The sequence below is a fragment of the Typopeltis vanoorti genome, chromosome 1 (genome assembly GCF_054136105.1).
Source record: "Typopeltis vanoorti isolate ZY-2024b chromosome 1, IOZ_Tvanoo_1.0, whole genome shotgun sequence".
Lineage (NCBI taxonomy): Eukaryota > Metazoa > Arthropoda > Arachnida > Uropygi > Thelyphonidae > Typopeltis > Typopeltis vanoorti.
The window spans coordinates 122795036-122812743 of NC_143549.1; the positions used below are offsets into that span (position 1 = coordinate 122795036).

General features: G+C 34.5%; 1 protein-coding gene across 2 annotated transcripts in view; it reads right to left on the reverse strand.

Annotated features, from left to right (window-relative positions):
• The window catches only part of LOC150110374 (UBX domain-containing protein 4), a 202467-nt gene that overhangs the window by 25805 nt on the left and 158954 nt on the right, over nt 1-17708 (reverse strand). The window contains exons 12-13 of one of the 2 annotated variants that reach the window (XM_090399088.1): nt 10260-10391; nt 126-337 (exon numbers count right to left, since the gene is read on the reverse strand). In XM_090399088.1, the coding sequence (XP_090255214.1) occupies nt 126-337; nt 10260-10391 (344 nt within the window). Of the gene's footprint in view, nt 1-112; nt 338-10259; nt 10392-17708 lie in introns of both variants that reach the window. The other variant, XM_090399098.1, reaches the window with a different exon arrangement.

Genomic DNA, 17708 nt, shown 5'->3' on the forward strand with positions numbered 1-17708 from the left:
AATAGTTATCCTCCTTGTTTCATTATATTTTACCTCTCAACAACTAACATAATTTAAAGGATTAAAGTCCTTTATAATGACATACTCAAAAACTATAAATTGCCTATCTTACCAAAAACACTTACTCCTGACTTTCTGTGCCATTATTACTGCTTTCTTGTGCCTGTTCTGATGAGGTAGATGAAGTTCTCGGATTACTGGAGTTTGGTGCAGAAGGAGGGCTACCAAACAGAAAGTTGACCATAAAATTCCATACAAATAGAAAAGGTGAAAATATAGACCATATAATTCTTGTCATACCACTTTCTTCTGCTGGGGCTGAAGAAACAGTATGTGCCTATAAAGAAATTAATATTTTCCAAATTTTATGTTTCTTTATATAAAACCATTTTGATCAAAATCTAATGTTTAAAGGTGAATAGTAAGTTAAGCTATTATAATAAAAAAGCGATTGCAATTGAACTTCTCTGACCTGAAGATATCAGAACTAGATGGTATATTATTTTTTCCCTTTAAATGGAATGTTTATTTGTAACAAGAGACTATAAAACGTTTTGCATAATAGTTTGTATTAGTATATTCACAACACTTGCAAGAGGTCAAAAATACATATACCCTTGCAGTACCATAAGACAATCAATCCAGATTTCACTGTTCACTATATTAATTTCACCTCTCCATCTTTACCTTGAAATTTAACTGGAGTTATAATTGCATATTATAACTCCAATTAGGCCTAGTATGGCTTGTTCCGGGCTCAGAAATCATCAACAAGTCTCTTGAATAGGTGTTCGGCTAAAACTTGTTCATGTAGTCTTTCCATTTGTATTCTGTCAATGCTTCATTCAATTGTATTTATATTCTCTATTATTGGTTCCCAAGTTAGTTCTTTCATTCTTTATTTATTTAGTTATTTTATGATTAAATAGGGTATATTCTGCTCTATTCATAACAAATTTCATTTACATATAGTAGCACTGATAAAATTAGTGCATTACAAACTTAAACCCAACTTCTATCAAGTTGGGTTTAAGTACCGAATTTATTTCACCAGTTATTTTCAAGAATTTTTTAATTTTCATATTTATGTCCAGTTCATCTTTGTATGAAATCATGCATCCTAATTCCTATTTAATTAATTTGTCCTAGAATTTTGTTATTAATTATTATTTTATTTCCAGTTGAATCTTGACTTTTAAAATCCACTGCTATTTCTTTTAGATTTAAAAGACCTTTCTGAAGTATGATTTGTATCCATATTTAAATGGTATCCTGTTTATAATTTCGGATACCTCACATCCATGTATTTACTGACACATAAACATGCTGTGTCCAGTATAGTGGTTATTTTCTTTAATCACTAGGTGTCAGGGAAGGTATGTGTAAATGATTCATAAAATCAGTTACCACAAACTTACCAAACAGTGAACACTGTTATAGTGTTAAATCTGGAATGAAACCCTTAATTTGTCTGTGAGCGTTTCATTCGGGATTTAACTGAAATGTAACATCTTCCTAGAAAAAAAAAGACTTGTAAATAGATAATAGTTGAATCTTTGTACACATAGTATTAATAGTCCTTTCATGTAAATTTTTTGTATAATTTTGTAAATGGTCCTCAAATAACAACAAGAAAATAAGGTATTGTAAAGGTGACTTTGTAACAAGAAGGTCGAAGTTTAGCGTAAACAATCGTAATCCAATTAATAACATGAACGCGGGCAATTGCGATACACGTGTAAGCTGACCTCGTGAAGGCACAATAAAATGAGAAGGTGCGATGTGAAAAAATTGGGTGGCGTCTGCAAAATCAATGACGTAATAGGGAGAACAGATGCAGAGCCCATAAAAGTTTTAGCGATGCTAGTTCGAGGCTTTTTAGTAGTTGATTTTCAACTTGTTCAGGTTTTGGGGTGTTTGCTGTCCCCTGCGGTTTTCCGTGGGTTGTAGCTTCGACTCAATGGGATCTAGTAGGTGTCGTTTGGCAGCGACGATGTGGCTAAGTAGCAGGCTTGGTATTCCATGCGACGAGATGAACAGCTAACAGCAAGGTTTCGAGTAGCTCCAAGTGCACCTTCCCACCTGATGGGTTCATGGGCATTAGGTTAGAAGGAAACACATGTCCGAAGAATTACCGACTGGTCTAGACGAGGAACAAAGGATTGAAAGACAAGGAAGCAATCGGAAGAAAGTCTAAAGGAACAGTATAAGAAGTATCTTCTAATTGAATTCGTGAGGCCGGTAAAGTAGAGTTTACGTCTAATTGTATAATATCTTAAAAGCCAGGTTAAGCAACTGTGTGTGATTTCTTGTAAATCGGACTCGTTAAAGCAGAATTCAGGACTTTAGCACCTATTCCTTTAACAAAGATCTTTAGTATTAGAAATGTAAGGTTTCAAGCATTATTGTTACTTTAAGGTGGTCGATGTATTGGAGTTAATTAAGGAAGAAGTGAGACTAAAATCCACTTATTTGTGTTAAGTAATCAGGCTATGGGCAGATTGGATTTTTGTTAATGTCATCTGATGAGAAATATCTTTTGTGAATTTGAAGTTGTGTGTTAGTTTAACTTATTTAATTTTGGGGGGACCTTTCAATTTGTCTAAGTTTTGATTAACATGTATTGTATTTAGTATGAATAAATTTCTTTATTTCTTAACCCAAAATACATGTCTGATCATTTAAGTCAATGCACCACCTGCTAAAATTATAGAACCTGTATTTGTAGAAAGTGCGGGAAATGGCTACGACTGATATTTAGAAAGATTAGTGAGAACTCGTTTAACTTTGATATAATTTTGAAATCGTAGTAACCTGTAGGTCAAATCTCTGACAAGAAATTCTCTCTTGTATAGAAATTAAGATGGTGCAGCTAAACAAATAAATGTTCTTAATTCCGAAAAGGACTTTACCTCAGAATTTTAATCAGAGAGAAATTGGCTCTAGCCTGAGGCATTCTCTTTTTTTTAAGTTTTCACACGTTTCAAAATTTGAAGCATAGGCTACGGAAGGTTATAGAAAAGGTGCAGCGGATAAGAACTTGATTGGAGTTTTAAAGTAAGATAAAAATTTGTTTATTTAGAAAGAAATTAAAGAAGTAATAAGTTTTACAATAAAAATATAGAAAAACAACTACATAACAATAGCAAACTTACTATAAATGGCTAAAGGTCTCTAAGTCAAAAGTTCTAAAGCATTAATGATATTCTATAAGAAAATTAAAATGAAAACCTTTCAGTGTAATAAGCTCTTCCTCAAGTCTCTAAGAGTTTGTTATAGTGAGTGTCTGTATGAGAGCAAACCAACAAAGTTTTAAATGGGTACTTATTTACATACTTCACAACAAGTATGGAATAATGAGCACATCACTTAGACTAGGTGGAACATGTTAATTCATTTAAAAACTTTATTAAATTATTTTAATTAAGGCAATAACTACTGATGATTAATAACAGATAAAAATAAAATCCTCTGCATATCCAGAGTTCTTAGAAAAATTCAACCTCCTTGGAGTATTTATTATCATCAAATTCTTGATATGTACCTATAAGAGATTCATAGGATACTAGGAATAGTACTACATGAAAAGTTTACATTGTTAAAGTTCTACTGACAACTTTCCTCCATATCAGTTGTTATTCTGCCAGAACTTCAATACTGTCAGGTCTTACATTTCAGTTTTCTAAGGCACTCCTAACAGCATTGATCAACCTACATCCAGGTCTTTCTCTGGGTCTTTTTTCTGACATCTTAGCATCAAACATCTGCTTTACTGATCCTTCCCCTCCCATTCTGTTTAAGTGATCACACCACCTGAGATTTGCTCTGATCACACATTCCTAAATGCTAATGATGTAAAGTACCTTCCTAATATCTTCCCTATTAATATGATTCTGCCATTGATGCTATGTGTTTGCTCCACTAATTTTTCTCAGAACTCCCATACCTGTGATCTCCAATCTTTGATCAAGTGTTTTACTTCTAACCAAGTTCTCAGATCCATAAGTTAAAACTGGCTTGAACATTCTTGTATGCTGCTAATTTAGTGTTCTAATTTCTCTCTCATTTCATATAAATTTCAGTTGACTCTCCACCCTATCAGATTTGTTACTTCTACTATCTATTTTCATATTTAATCTTTTCATTACTGAGAAAATAGAAGGCATGTGAACTCTCCTTACTAACTGGTATTCATAATTTTCTTTCATAATTTGAATACAAGTTAGCAAGGAAACTTTAGGCAATATGTTTCAAATCATGGTGAGGCCAAAATTGTGACATTTACAAATTATGTTTAATTGAGGGTCTTGCTCAGTATTTCATTACAATACTGCACATTCTCCACTACCCTTTTTATGTGGTTTCCACTTACAAAAGGTTTTTGTAAACCTACATTCATACCAAAGAAGAACTAAGGATATTTTTTTAAATATTTTTATTAATTAATTAATTTTTTTACCTGGTTCAGAAACACTGCTCAAGAGACCAAACTTGGAACTATATCAAGCCACTTTAGGCCTCCTATAAGTAGTGAAGTGGCCTTAAACAGGCAATGAAATTCATCTCTCACCTAAAGACAATTGCAAACATCCAAGCCACAGCAACATTCAAACCAACAGCCTGTTGGATGGAGTGGATATGCTAACCACTCAGCCAACCAGGAAAAAGATCCATCATTCTTTCAAAATTTAGCCATTCTATGATGTTTTTTAAAACGATTATGCACATAGGGCAATATAGCATTAGCTGTACATATTGTATATCTGCTCTCTCTCTTTTTCTTTTCTTCCAGTGAGTTGTTTGAATACATAAAACAATACCTACTGTGATTCTTCCTTTATGGTACAGGAAGAACCAGAGATGGGAAGTGTCTTTCTTTCAATCAGAGGGATTAGTCACAATGTACACATCACACTTTAGTGGTTGCTCTTGGTATAGGGAAGTTTTGAATTTCTCTTATGAAAGTCAGTTGAAAATTTGCCAGTATTATGTTTGTTTATTTTTTCCTCCCTCTTTTTATTTTGTACAGTGTCCGAGAATTTAGAAATGTACAAGAGGTGAAAAAACTTTGTATACCACTTCAAGACCTGACAGCAGAACTTATGTATGTTCCTATATTCTTACTGTATTCAATTACACAGTGGGCTTCATTATTTCATGCATTGTGAGTATCAAGAACACATCTCATTATTTTTACTATTCCTGAGAAGTTCATTACCATGTGACACATCAGTCTGAAGATTTCTTCTGCTATGTGCACAACTATACATTTTATTCCAGATAGCTAATGTAGAAAATGCTTGCACTGAGCTGAATTTTATCCATAAGAGTTCTCAGTACTGCGAAATTCAAATGCTTAAAAACTGATTCGGTGGAGATTTTTTAATGCAGCAGGATGTTCAAGAATGAACACTCAAGCTCAACAAGGATGCTATTTTTAAACTGCTCAAGAAAACATGAGCATGGCAAAGATTAATTTGCAATCTTACTAAACATTATGCCTAAATAGCTGAAATGTTTTACTTGTTTTATAGGTTCACTATTCAGAATGCAGCTATTTGTTATGCAGTTATTCAATTTAGTTAAGGAATCCTACAAACCACTACTGAAGTTATTTAAGAGTATAACATCACCTGAATAATTTAGAGCTGAGATTAATCAAAGAATTCTCCTCTCTCAAAGCAGTAAGCATGTAAAAAATAGTCTTCTCTTCTACCTACAGTTAACTTTAACTATAGTTAACTACAGTTAACTTTCACTATTAAAAATTCATAAGACCACTACATTAGTTTGTTAAAAGTATTTGCAATAGTAAGAGTGAACTGTACCACTATTTCCTCTCTCCTCCTCTGAACAGAGAGTTATCAGCTTGGAAGAAAGTGGAGGAGGACATGGACAAGTCAATCCTTTCTCTGAGTATCCAATATTCACTCGACCAATTTAATTAGAGTCAAATTAAAGTTTTATGCAGAAGCAACTGCAAACATGAATGCTTATAAGAAAGGAGCATATAAAGTCATTTGCCATCAAAACCTCATTATAATCAATATCCTGATAGGTATCCTCAAGGTGGGGGAGTACAGGATACTTGGTATACTATGACAGTACAACATGATTCAATTTGCATTATTACTAATCTCCTAGCAACATGTTTCCTTCAAATTAGTCTACCATTGTCAGCACTCTAATGCTGTTATCTGTCACATGACAAAATAGGCTAAATTGGAACAGATGGGGTTGGATAGTAAATTAGAGCATTGGATTGGAGAGATTGGCTGTCTGATGGTATCGGCAGGCTGTGTATTGGGGAGTGATATCCAAGAAGAGGAAGGTCACTAGTGCTGTGCTCTGAGGGTCTGTTTTGAGGCCACTGCTGTTTAATTTGTATGTCAATGACATTAGAAAGGGCTTAAATGGTGATATACAGTTGTTTACAGATGATGCAAAGTTAGGGATAGTTATGAGAAGTAGAGCAGATGATGTAGCTTTTGCAAGAGGACTTAAATAGACTGCTAAATGGGCATGTGTGGGGATGTCAGTTTAATGTTGCAAAGGGTGAGGTTTAAAAATTTTTAAATTACAGCACCTAGTGGATAGAAGGAAGAAGAGAAACATGATTGAGATGTATAAGTTGGTAAGGGATAATTACCAGATTAGCATGAATGAGATTTTTCATAGAATATCTGGAGATGGAGAAGGGGGGGGGTGAGAACGAGAGGCCATCACTGGAAGCTGTGTAAGGTGGGTGTGAGGAGCAGATTTTTTGCATGGAATAGTAGGTGATTGGAATGCATTATCTGAGAATGTGGTGAGTTCAGAGACAATGAATGCATTTAAGTTGAGGTGCAATGAGCTGTGCATGTAAGAGTGGGACATCCCATAATGAGTTTCTTGGCTCCATGGAGGTCTGTTGATAACAATATCTTATACATATAGAAAGGCTTAGGTGTTGTTGGTTATTCATAACAGCACTTTGCGATATAAAAAACACCAGAAGAAACAATAATTTATTTAACTTGCTAATATTTTGATTGTTTTCTAAACTGCATCATCAGAACACAAATTACAACTATGGTGACAGCATTCAATTAGAATGTTAAGGAAACAATTCAGATTGTAACAAACAGAGCTAAAATCCAAGAAAGGAGACCTCTTGGTGCCAGTGTGGTTATAGAATGAGTCTCCCAGATCTTTATCAAATTAATACAGCCATACCTGTTGAGATTAGGGGAATTATTAATAACTGATGCTGATTCTAAAAATAGTCTCTTGGACCAGTAATGACTTCTTTGTAGTACAGCTGTCATTTTCTATTTAATCTTGTGTGAAGGAATATCCAGAACAATTGCAGATATAGGTGCTAGTTTTTCAAAACAGATGTACCAGTCTGTTTAAAGTAGGCCAGGATGCAGGCACAGGGAACAGGATGAAGGTAATCCTCAGGAGAAGAGGATGGAAGTAGCTAATGGAATGTGTGCCTTGAAGATAGTATGGAGAATATATTTGTGAAAAACTTAACCTTCTCTTTTCAGATATATCTCGAACATAAGGATGAGAATAGTGTTGTTATGATCTTGTGTGTTGCTTGCAGGATAGATGGTGGAAGCATGCAGCGCTTTTTTTAATTTTATGGGAGTTGTAGACAATGGCTATAAAAGTGTTGTGAAGGTATCCCTGGTTCAATTTCCAGAGCTGTATTATTAAAACAAACAGACCTAACTCCATGTCAGTGTTTTGAGAACGCCATACTATTGGGATTGGTATTGGTATGATTGCTTATGTAAGTATGTTCTATATGTGTGGATTTACTATGGACATAAAAGGAAAATGAATCATTTGTTAGTTGTCACCAGCATATCCAGAAAGGGAAGACAGTTTCTTTTTCTATGGCAAAGGGAATTTTTTGATGATGTTTAAATGTATTAGAAATGTACCTAATATGTTGAGACAATGAAACTAAATAAAAAGAAATATATCATCTACACATGGTTTTCCATAAATTTCATATGGAAATTGGTTAGTGTGAAGGAGAGAGAGAGGGGGGGGACTTCATAACAGTCCTATCTAGCTGTCTGTATATTTTTGCTTTTCATGTAAAATAACCTGAACAAAAAGCAAATATGACCTAATAAAGTCAAGGGGATTTTTTAGCATACACCAGCAGTTTTGCTATGAAGCACAGATGATGTTTTTGCTGTTTGGTCTCAGAGCCTACAAACATTAGATACATTTCTGATATGTTTAAACAATCAACATCCAAAAATTCACTTTATCATAGAAATATTATAGCTGTTATTCAATTTACACAATCCTGCAGACTGATTAAATTCACCGAAGAAGTGACCATGGAAGTACCTGCAGAAAGGAGAGAGTGTGTGCTGAGACACTGTGCCTGTGAGATAGAGGTTGAAGTGAATCTGTAAGTGAGGGATTATCTATGAGCCTAATTGCTCACCTCTGGATGACATCAAGGATTTTAAGGGAAGTTTTAGGTGCACCACTCCAAACAAGTGAGCAGTATTCTAGATATGAGCAGATTTCGGATTTCTATATAGTTAGAAGTTAACTGGGTGTAAAATATTCTTTCATTCAAAAGATAATGCCTTGTTACTTGGATGCTGAGGAGGTAACTGGTGTGATGTGATGTGTTTATGCCAGGAGAGATTGGAGGTAAACATTAGTCCAAGCAGAGAAACCTAATCTAATCTTGTCTGGTGATTTGTGTGTTACCAAGGGTAAGAATAGGTGAACTGAGATCTCTTTTGCGAGAGAAAAGACAAGACTGCATTTTGGCAACATTGAACATGACAAGGTTGTCCTTGTCCCATTGAAGGAATAGTATGAAGATCAATGTTTAATTTCTCATATAATTTTTCTTTTCTTCAAATTTTCTGAAAATATTTCTCTATGCTTGAGGTTCATTTTCCACCCTGCTCTATAGATCCCCTATAAAGACAAGCTATTCTGTTTTTTTTATGTTGGCTGCCTTCCCTAATGACAAAAATTTCTCTACTTTTTTCTAGAAGAATCTTCTGTGTGATCATAGGCATAAATAAGTTTCATTGTCCAATTCCTCATTTTGAAACCTGCCTGCATACTATATTTGAAACTGCCTAGCAATCAAGAAATTTATCTTCAATGTTTGTTGTTGAATGCTATAGCTACTCCTTCCTTTCCCTTATCAATACTGCCCAAATACAACATCTTATATTTATTGTTTAGTAAGATTGCACCCTGTTATAGTCTTCATTTCAATAACACCAATTATGTCCACGTGGTATTTTTTCAAATTCCTCTGCCAGTTCAACTTGTTTTCTGTGAAAGCTTTGTATATTAATTGTGCCTATCTTGAATTCTGGTGACATTGAGTTCATTCCAGCACCTGACTTTTCACTGTTTTCCATGGTCCCTGATGAAAACAGTGGGGACCTGACCCTCGTCAGCTGGGGGTGATGCCCTAGCTGGCAAGAAATTTCATCATACTAGAAATTTGATGTCTGGTTTACAGTTTAGAGTTCCAAACTGCAAGCCCATCCCTGTCTGTTCAGTATCCAGTGGATAACTGCTAACAGGGCACACAATGTGAAGGTGAAGATTGGACATTAGGTCAGAAGCCCTAGTCAGTTCTCTACATTCCTTATAGTTACTGAAAGTCTCCTCACAGTTATCTAGCTCTGACTCTTAAGTTATCCTAACATCAAAAACTGTTATTCTGTTTATTTTATTCTGATTAAAATAATAGATATCCATTACTGTTTTGTAACCAAGTAGTAAAACAATATTTACTTTTGAAACTGATGCCATGGGACTTTATTGTGGTAGTAAGTTACAGTATGGAGTGAATTCACTATAGCGAGAGCTGAATGCATGATGATTTTATGAATATACAAAATATTCATCAGCATTTATGAATGCTGATGTGCTACAGGTTTCCAAACTAATAGGTTTAAATACAAATAGTGTGCTACAGGTTTGGAAATCTATAATACACTAACACCAGATAAGCTAAGGGTTAAATAATCTGAAATCCTGCTCTATGCATGCATATATAAATGTACAATTTTTGTAGCCAAGATTATAAATAATTCACATTGTAAGATTACAAAGGTCAGAAATGATTTTAGGAGATTTGAACTATATCATAAATGAATTAATTTAACAAAAATTCATGACTGATTTGATGAAATGTTTTTAAGGCAAGAAGTAACCTTGAAAAAAAGCATGAGTATGAAAATATTTAAAAGAAATCCCATACTTACAGGCAAAATGAGTATAGCAGCAGATGGCGCTAACTGCAAATCTCTTAGTGTCTGGGAATAATCACTATTAATGAATTGTCGACGAGGAAATGTAGTTGATAGAGTAAAGGATGAAAACCCTGGGCGAATTTCCTAGATCAAAAATAAATTCAATCTTCAATCGCACTCATTTTAAAATAAATTTTACTCATGTCCTATATCTATTATTTAGTTTGTTTTTGCTTTTTAATATCAATCTCACACAAGAGGTAAAATACACAATAGATCAGAGCAGTGTTTGTGAAGTGGCTAAAAAGAAATCAACTGATATGATTTTGAACAGCGGTATGCTGCAGGTCTTGGGAAAAAAAACAATGTAAACAGTAGATGGAATGAATAAAAGAGAATAAGAAGTTGGTTCAGTAAGTGTACAGCTGAATACTGTGCATGGATGTTGGTGAACAGCTTCTACTTTTGTTTTTACAAGCTTAAAGGAGAGCAAAAGAATGATGGTTGACAGTGAATTCAGCATCCATTAAAATACCAATATAAAAAAGTATAAAGCAGAAAGAAAACACTCATATAAAGTCCTTTCTGTTACAAAGTGATAAGCATTCATTATGGTAATTTATGAAGACCATAACTGTGTTTGAGTAATAATTTTAATTTCCAGACATTCTGACCTTATTAAGGTCACCATCATCATCTGGAGTATACACATATATACACAAGTTACATTATACTTCATGCAGTATGTCACAGTACTAATTTGATTAGTCATTACCCTACTGCTCTCACCTCTGATGAAGAAAAGAAAAAAAAAAAAACTCTACACCAAAGCTATAGTCCTGTTTTTTTTTTAATGGCCAGATATCAAATTCAGACGTATTATCCTCTAATAAGAGTCACCATATATATATTGGCTGGTATGTGGGGGCTTATGATAGACAGTGAATGATAGACTGCCTGAGGGAAGAGGCATGACAAGTACATCCAGGAAAAAGAAGTGCATTCTGGTTTTCAGTGGCGAATATTCATTTGTACCATTCTGTTGTTTGTTCAGGTGCTGAGGAAAGTTTAAAGTTTAGTTGTCATGGGGACAACAAAAATATCATGAATGCATGTATCTAAGCTGCCAGACCCTAGGTTTTGAAGCAAAAGAATTTAGAGCATATTACTCAAAAACTTCTTTTTGGAAGTGGGCAACAGGAGGGAAATAGCAGCAAGCCCATAGCTGTATCCCCCTTTTTTCCTTTTTTTGTAGGTAAAAATATTTTGCTATATGAAGTAACTCCAATGCAATATGTGGACAAAGAAGTATGTGATAATGGACAGAAATCTGTCCTATAAAAGCAAAGCAGAATTATGTCACATTTTACTAATAAATCATTCTTTGTTAAATGTGATGTTCTTAATTGTGTTTATGAAATGTTGTGTATGTTAATTTAAATGGGATGAATGCTAGTTTCTTGACAAGATGATAATTAGCAATGTTGATACTTTCAGCTATTTTCTGAAGCAGCACCTTATTTCTGTGTATTTTAGGAAGACTGCAAATTCAAGAAGCAAGAAGCAAGCATAGTAATGATAACAGTTTCTGCCAGTCTAATGGCATATATCACTTAGGATGAACTTAAGTGATTCTATAATGTTCTTTTTAAATGGTTATATCCAACAAATAGACAGGGAGTGATATGAGAGACCAAGTCATTTTTATTAAATAAGTTGTCTGGATTAAAACAACAGTAGCATTACCCTTGTAATCACAATATTCTGATTTACTTTTAATAATTTGACATATGATAATTCTATTGTGTGAGGCTCTAGTTATTGTTTTGGTATTATTTAAAATGTTACAAGTTTCAAATGATATTTAGCTATATAATTTGAAAGAAATTCTATGCACCTTTCAATATAGTATATGAAATTCAATTTGTTAAATTTTCTCAGTGCTATCTCAAAGTTTAAACCTTTCAATACTATTGACCTGTACAGTCATAATCACGACTATTTCTTGTAGGTAGTTTGCTCGTCTTAGAATCATTTATTAGTGATATATTTAAATTGATCATATTTGTACATTGCAGCTGTTTGAACCTTCGAAATATGGCTATAAGAATTTTTCTATTGATTTTTTTTTTTAAGTTGGTTATACTATAAATTAAAGAAGCCAAGAAATTATATTCTTGGTTTCATCCATTATACAAGTGTAAGCAAAAAAAGTTCTCATGTGAAGTCACTTCACGACAATGCTACTTGAATACAGAGGCTAATGACTTCACATCAATTGCCTTAGCATCCTAAAATGCTATGCATTATGAGAAGGACTACTACCCAGACTGGTTTCAACTTTTATTAAGGTCTCATCAGTGGGAGACAGACCCAGAAGTCACATCAAGGTTAAGTAATGCAGAAGTCATCTTTCCATATAAAGGCAGTCAAAAGGTGTCACACCTTATTACTAAAATACCCTGGATTAGAGATGAATAATGCATAGCATTATATATGTCATTAACGATATGTATTATGAGATACTAAGGCAATTGATGTGAAGTCATTAGCCTTTATATACAAGTAGCCCAGCAAACAAAGTATGTACGTGACTTCTTCATGTACATATATTGTTTGCTTCCACTTGGATAATGAATGAAACCAAGAATATAATTTCTTGGTATCTTTAATTCACCAGAGTTAAAGATCAGTACTATCAACATAAGAAGCCTGAATGGCAAAGAAATAGAGCTAGCTGAGGAATTAGATAAGTACCAGATCGACATAATAGGGGTGACTAAAACAAAAAAGACAAAAACTGGTAAGACCTTTCTGAGCAATAAATACAAAATGTTATTTTCAGGCAATGGCAATCAAGGAAAAGAAGGAGCAGCCATAGCATTCAACTAAATACGAGGCTAATCTTCTTGAATGGCAGTCTCAAGTAGAGTGATGTGGGCAAATATCAGAATGGGGAACTGGACAATGAGACTTATTTGTGCCTATGGTTCCACAGAAGGTTCTACTAAAGTAGAAGTGCAGGAATTTTTTGAGGATTTAGGGAAAGCATCTGACACAATGAAAAAGGAAAAGATGGTCCTTGTTAGGGATCTAAATAGCAGAGTAGGAAATGATTGTTTAGACATACAAAAATATATTGGGAAAATTTGAAGAAAAGAGCAAAGCTAATAATAATGGCAAATATTTGTTGGATTTCTGCTCAGGACATGGACTGGTTATCACTAACACTGTTCCAACATAAAAATGTGCACAAATTCACATGGAGAGAAGAGGCAAGGAATAAGAAAAGTCTCATTGACTATGTTATTGTTGATAGTGATGTTTTCTCCCTGGTGCAGGACACCAGAGTGTACAGAGGATTTCAAATTGGAAGTGATCACTATTTAATCTTGAGCAGGATAAAATTGAATTTCATATTGAAAAGAATAACATGTAAGAAAGTTTTAAAGCGAATTAAAGTTGAGCAGCTTTCAGATGTGAGCTGTAGACTAAAATACACAAAGATTATTGAAGAAAAAATGAAAGAGTTTGAGAACAGGAACCAAACCTTGGAGATTCAGTGGCAAGCCAGCCTTGACGAAAACCTTGATTGCTTCAGCCAGAGAGGCATGTGGTGAGGCTGTCTGCAAGGATAGAAAAATCACAACTCTGTGGTGGACACAGGAAGTTAAAGAGGCAGTGAAGGAAAAGAAGAAAGCATATCAAAAGTTCCTGGCAAATAAGTCAGCTTGTGCTCTTAGAGAATACAGAGACAAATGCAAGAATGCTGAACACTGTGTAAAACTAACTAAACAAAAGTCATGGGAGGACTTTGGCAAGAACATAGAAAATAAATATCAAGAAGGTGGCAAAATATTTTGGAGGTTGTTGAAGAAGCTTAGAAATGGAGGAAAGAGTGCTGTAAAAGGGGTTAGAGATGATAAAGGTGACATGAAAAAGGGAGAAAAAGATATCCTTTAAGTATGGAGAATTTACTTCGAGAAATTGCTAAATGAAACAAGCAGTGATAGCACAGTGGTAAAAAACACTGACCAGGCATGCAGTCAGGAATACATATCCATACTTGAAGTAGAAAAAGCCATCAAAGGCTTAAAATGTGGAAAGGCTGCAGGAGTAGATGATATTCGACCAGAAATGCTGAAGTATGGTGGTATAAAAGCTTGCAGTGGCTGCACTGCTTGGTTCAGAAGGCCTGGACAGAGGGACGATTCCCAATGATTGGAGAAGAGCTCTCATAGTACCCATGTATAAAAAGGGAAATAAAACTGAATGTGAGAATTACAGAGGTCTTTCCCTACTGAGTGTTTCTGGTAAGATATATGTTAGTGTACTTTAGAAACGGTTGAGAAGAATTGTAGAAGAAAAGCTTGGTGAAGAACAAGCTGGATTCCAGCCAAATAGAGGCTGTCAGGATCAGATCTCCACTTTACAACAAATAGCGGAGAAATCATGGGAATATAACAAAGATCTCTATTTGAGTTTTGTAGATCTGGAAAAGGCATATGATAAGTTGCCAAGAGAGAAGCTATTTAATATGCTACAGTTATATGGTATCAATGGGCATTATATCAAGCAATACTTAGTCTTTATTGAGTTTTAAGTCAGCAGTTAGAATTGATGGAAGTACAGGAAGATGGTTTAATGTTAAATCTGGTGTGAGACAAGGATGTACATTATCCCCTCTGTTATTCATTATCTATATGGATCACATTATGAAGGAAAGTGGTATTAAACATGATATCAAAATTGGAGATGTTAATGGCAGCTCTTTGCTTTATGCGGACGATGTTATACTTATCAATAAATCTGCTATGAGTGTGCAAGATTCCTTGACTAAATTGAGTAACTAAAATACAATTTTATTTAATGCTGACCATAAAAACAAACTTATATTATAGCCTACCAGTTTTGCCAGCAGACTGTCTGGCTTTTTCAAGGCATTTATGAAAATACATAAAAACTAGTAAATGCAAATTGAAAGGAACATAAAAAATGTTGTAAACCAACTAGTAGCTAAGGTTACACGTTCGCGTGACAGAGAGGACTTACTGTTCTTATTCATTATCACGCATGCGTGTTTGTTGTAAATGTGTAATGTGATTACTGGCTAGCTGTAGTTCAGCTTGATTAAGAGAGAGAGGATAAGGTTTTTCCACGAACTGTTTAGAATTACACCCTGATTTTTGTTGAGGTTTCTGCCGGTTATTGACACTATTGTGGCTTTCTTGAATAAACGATGTCTGTAGTCGTCATCGAGATATGGCATGGAGCTGTTTTGCCACTCTATCGTGTGGTTAGACGTACAGAAATGATGTGCTAAGCCGGAAGAGATACTTCTGTTGTGGTTTACATCACCAACATGTTCTTTCTGTCTGATTTCTAAACTCCATGAAGTTTGTCCTATGTAGGCAAGACCACAAGAGCAGGGAATGTAATATACTCCTGGATATTTGTAGAAAAGTACCTTATCTTTTGGGGATCTTAAAACTTGTCTGATGATGTGGGCTTTCTGTAAATAGAAACAATCAAACAGTGTCAAATTATCTATTTACAGAAAGCCCACAGATACTGGAAGATATCTTCATTATACTTCAAACCGTCACAAGACACACAAGCTGAGCATTATCCACATGTTGAAATATAGGGACAGAAAGTTTATATCAGAAGAGGAGGATACTCAGACTGAACTCTCACTAATAGCCAACAAATTATCACAAAATGGATATCCTCAAAACATCATAAAAAATATCTATACAGTGACAACCCCAGACAAGAAGAATCACACTCCCAGCACATTTCTACTGTAGTGATCCCTTTCATCAAGTCAATTTCTTATCAAATAGCAAGAATATTAATAAGAGTCCACAACATCAGAGTAGTCTTCAAACCAACCACCAGCATCAGACAAATTTTAGGATCCCCAAAAGATAAGGTACCTTTCTACAAATATCCAGGAGTATATTACATTCCCTGGTCCTGTGGTCTTGCCTACATAGGACAAACTTCACGGAGTTTAGAAATCAGACAAAAAGAACATGTTGGTGATGTAAACCACAACAAAAGTATCTCTTCCGGCTTAGCACATCATTTCTGTACATCTAACCACACGATAGAGTAGCAAAACAGCTCCATGCCATATCTCGATGACGACTACAGACATCGTTTATTCAAGGAAGCCACAATAGTGTCAATAACCAGCAGAAACCTCAACAGAAATCAGGATGTAATTCTAAACAGTTCGTGGAAAAACCTTATCCTCTCTCTTAATCAAGCTGAACTACAGCTAGCCAGTAATCACATTACACATTTACATCAAACACGCATGCATGATAATGAATAAGAACAATAAGTCCTCTCTGTCACGCAAACGTGTAACCTTAGCTACTAGTTGGTTTACAATGTTTTTTATGTTCCTTTCAATTTGCATTTACTAGTTTTTATGTCTTTTCATAAATGCCTTGAAAAAGCCAGACAGTCTGCTGGCAAAACTGGCAGGCTATAATATAAGTTTGTTTTTATGGTGAGCATTAGATAAAATTGTATTTTAATTATAAATGACCAAATACGTTTAGTTTAAATTGAATAACTGTCGCAATAGATATGGTATGTTCACTACGAGTTTCTCACTGGTCAAACAATAATGGACAAGTTCTACTCGATGAAACTAGAGCATGTGCAGGATGTGTTACATCAGAAACAGCCAGGCCTAGTTAATCAGAAGAAAACGCTATTCTCAGGAAAAAGCAAAACCTCATACTGCAAAACTTATCCATGAAAAGATCTGCTCTTTATGATGGGAGATACTCCCTCATCCTCCATATTCTCCTGATATTTCTCCAAGTGATAATCACCTTTTTTTTTTTTTTTGGCACTAGATGATCACATGTAAAATACAGTTCTGCAATAAAACAGAGATTGAAGTGGAGGTTTCTAGGTTTATTACCTCTAAAAACAAAACGTTTTATACAAGCAGAATTTACAAACTTGTATCTCATTGTAGATTGTGAAGGTGCTTATTTTAATGAATAAAATATTTTATGAAAATTTCTGCAGTTGTTTAATTTTTATTATGAAAAACCTGCACAAACCTTTTTTGTTACCTGGTATATATATATATATATATATATATATATATATATATATATTATTATACGGACACCTCCATGGAGTCTGACTCATTGCCAGAGACTCAATCTATCATACCTCTTCTTGAACCCAATAACAGACCAAGCACTCACAACCGACTCCGACAACCCATTCCACTCATTCACAACTCTCCAAGCAAAAAAATTTTGTCCTCACACCCCTATTAACCACACCTTTATTCAACTTCCTGGTATGACCCCTTTTTCTGATCCCTCTACCAAGTGCTGAAACATTTCCCCTGAATCGCTCCTATAAAACCCTTTAAGAAACTTAAATGTTTCTATCATACCCCCTCTTTTTCTCCTATCAGCC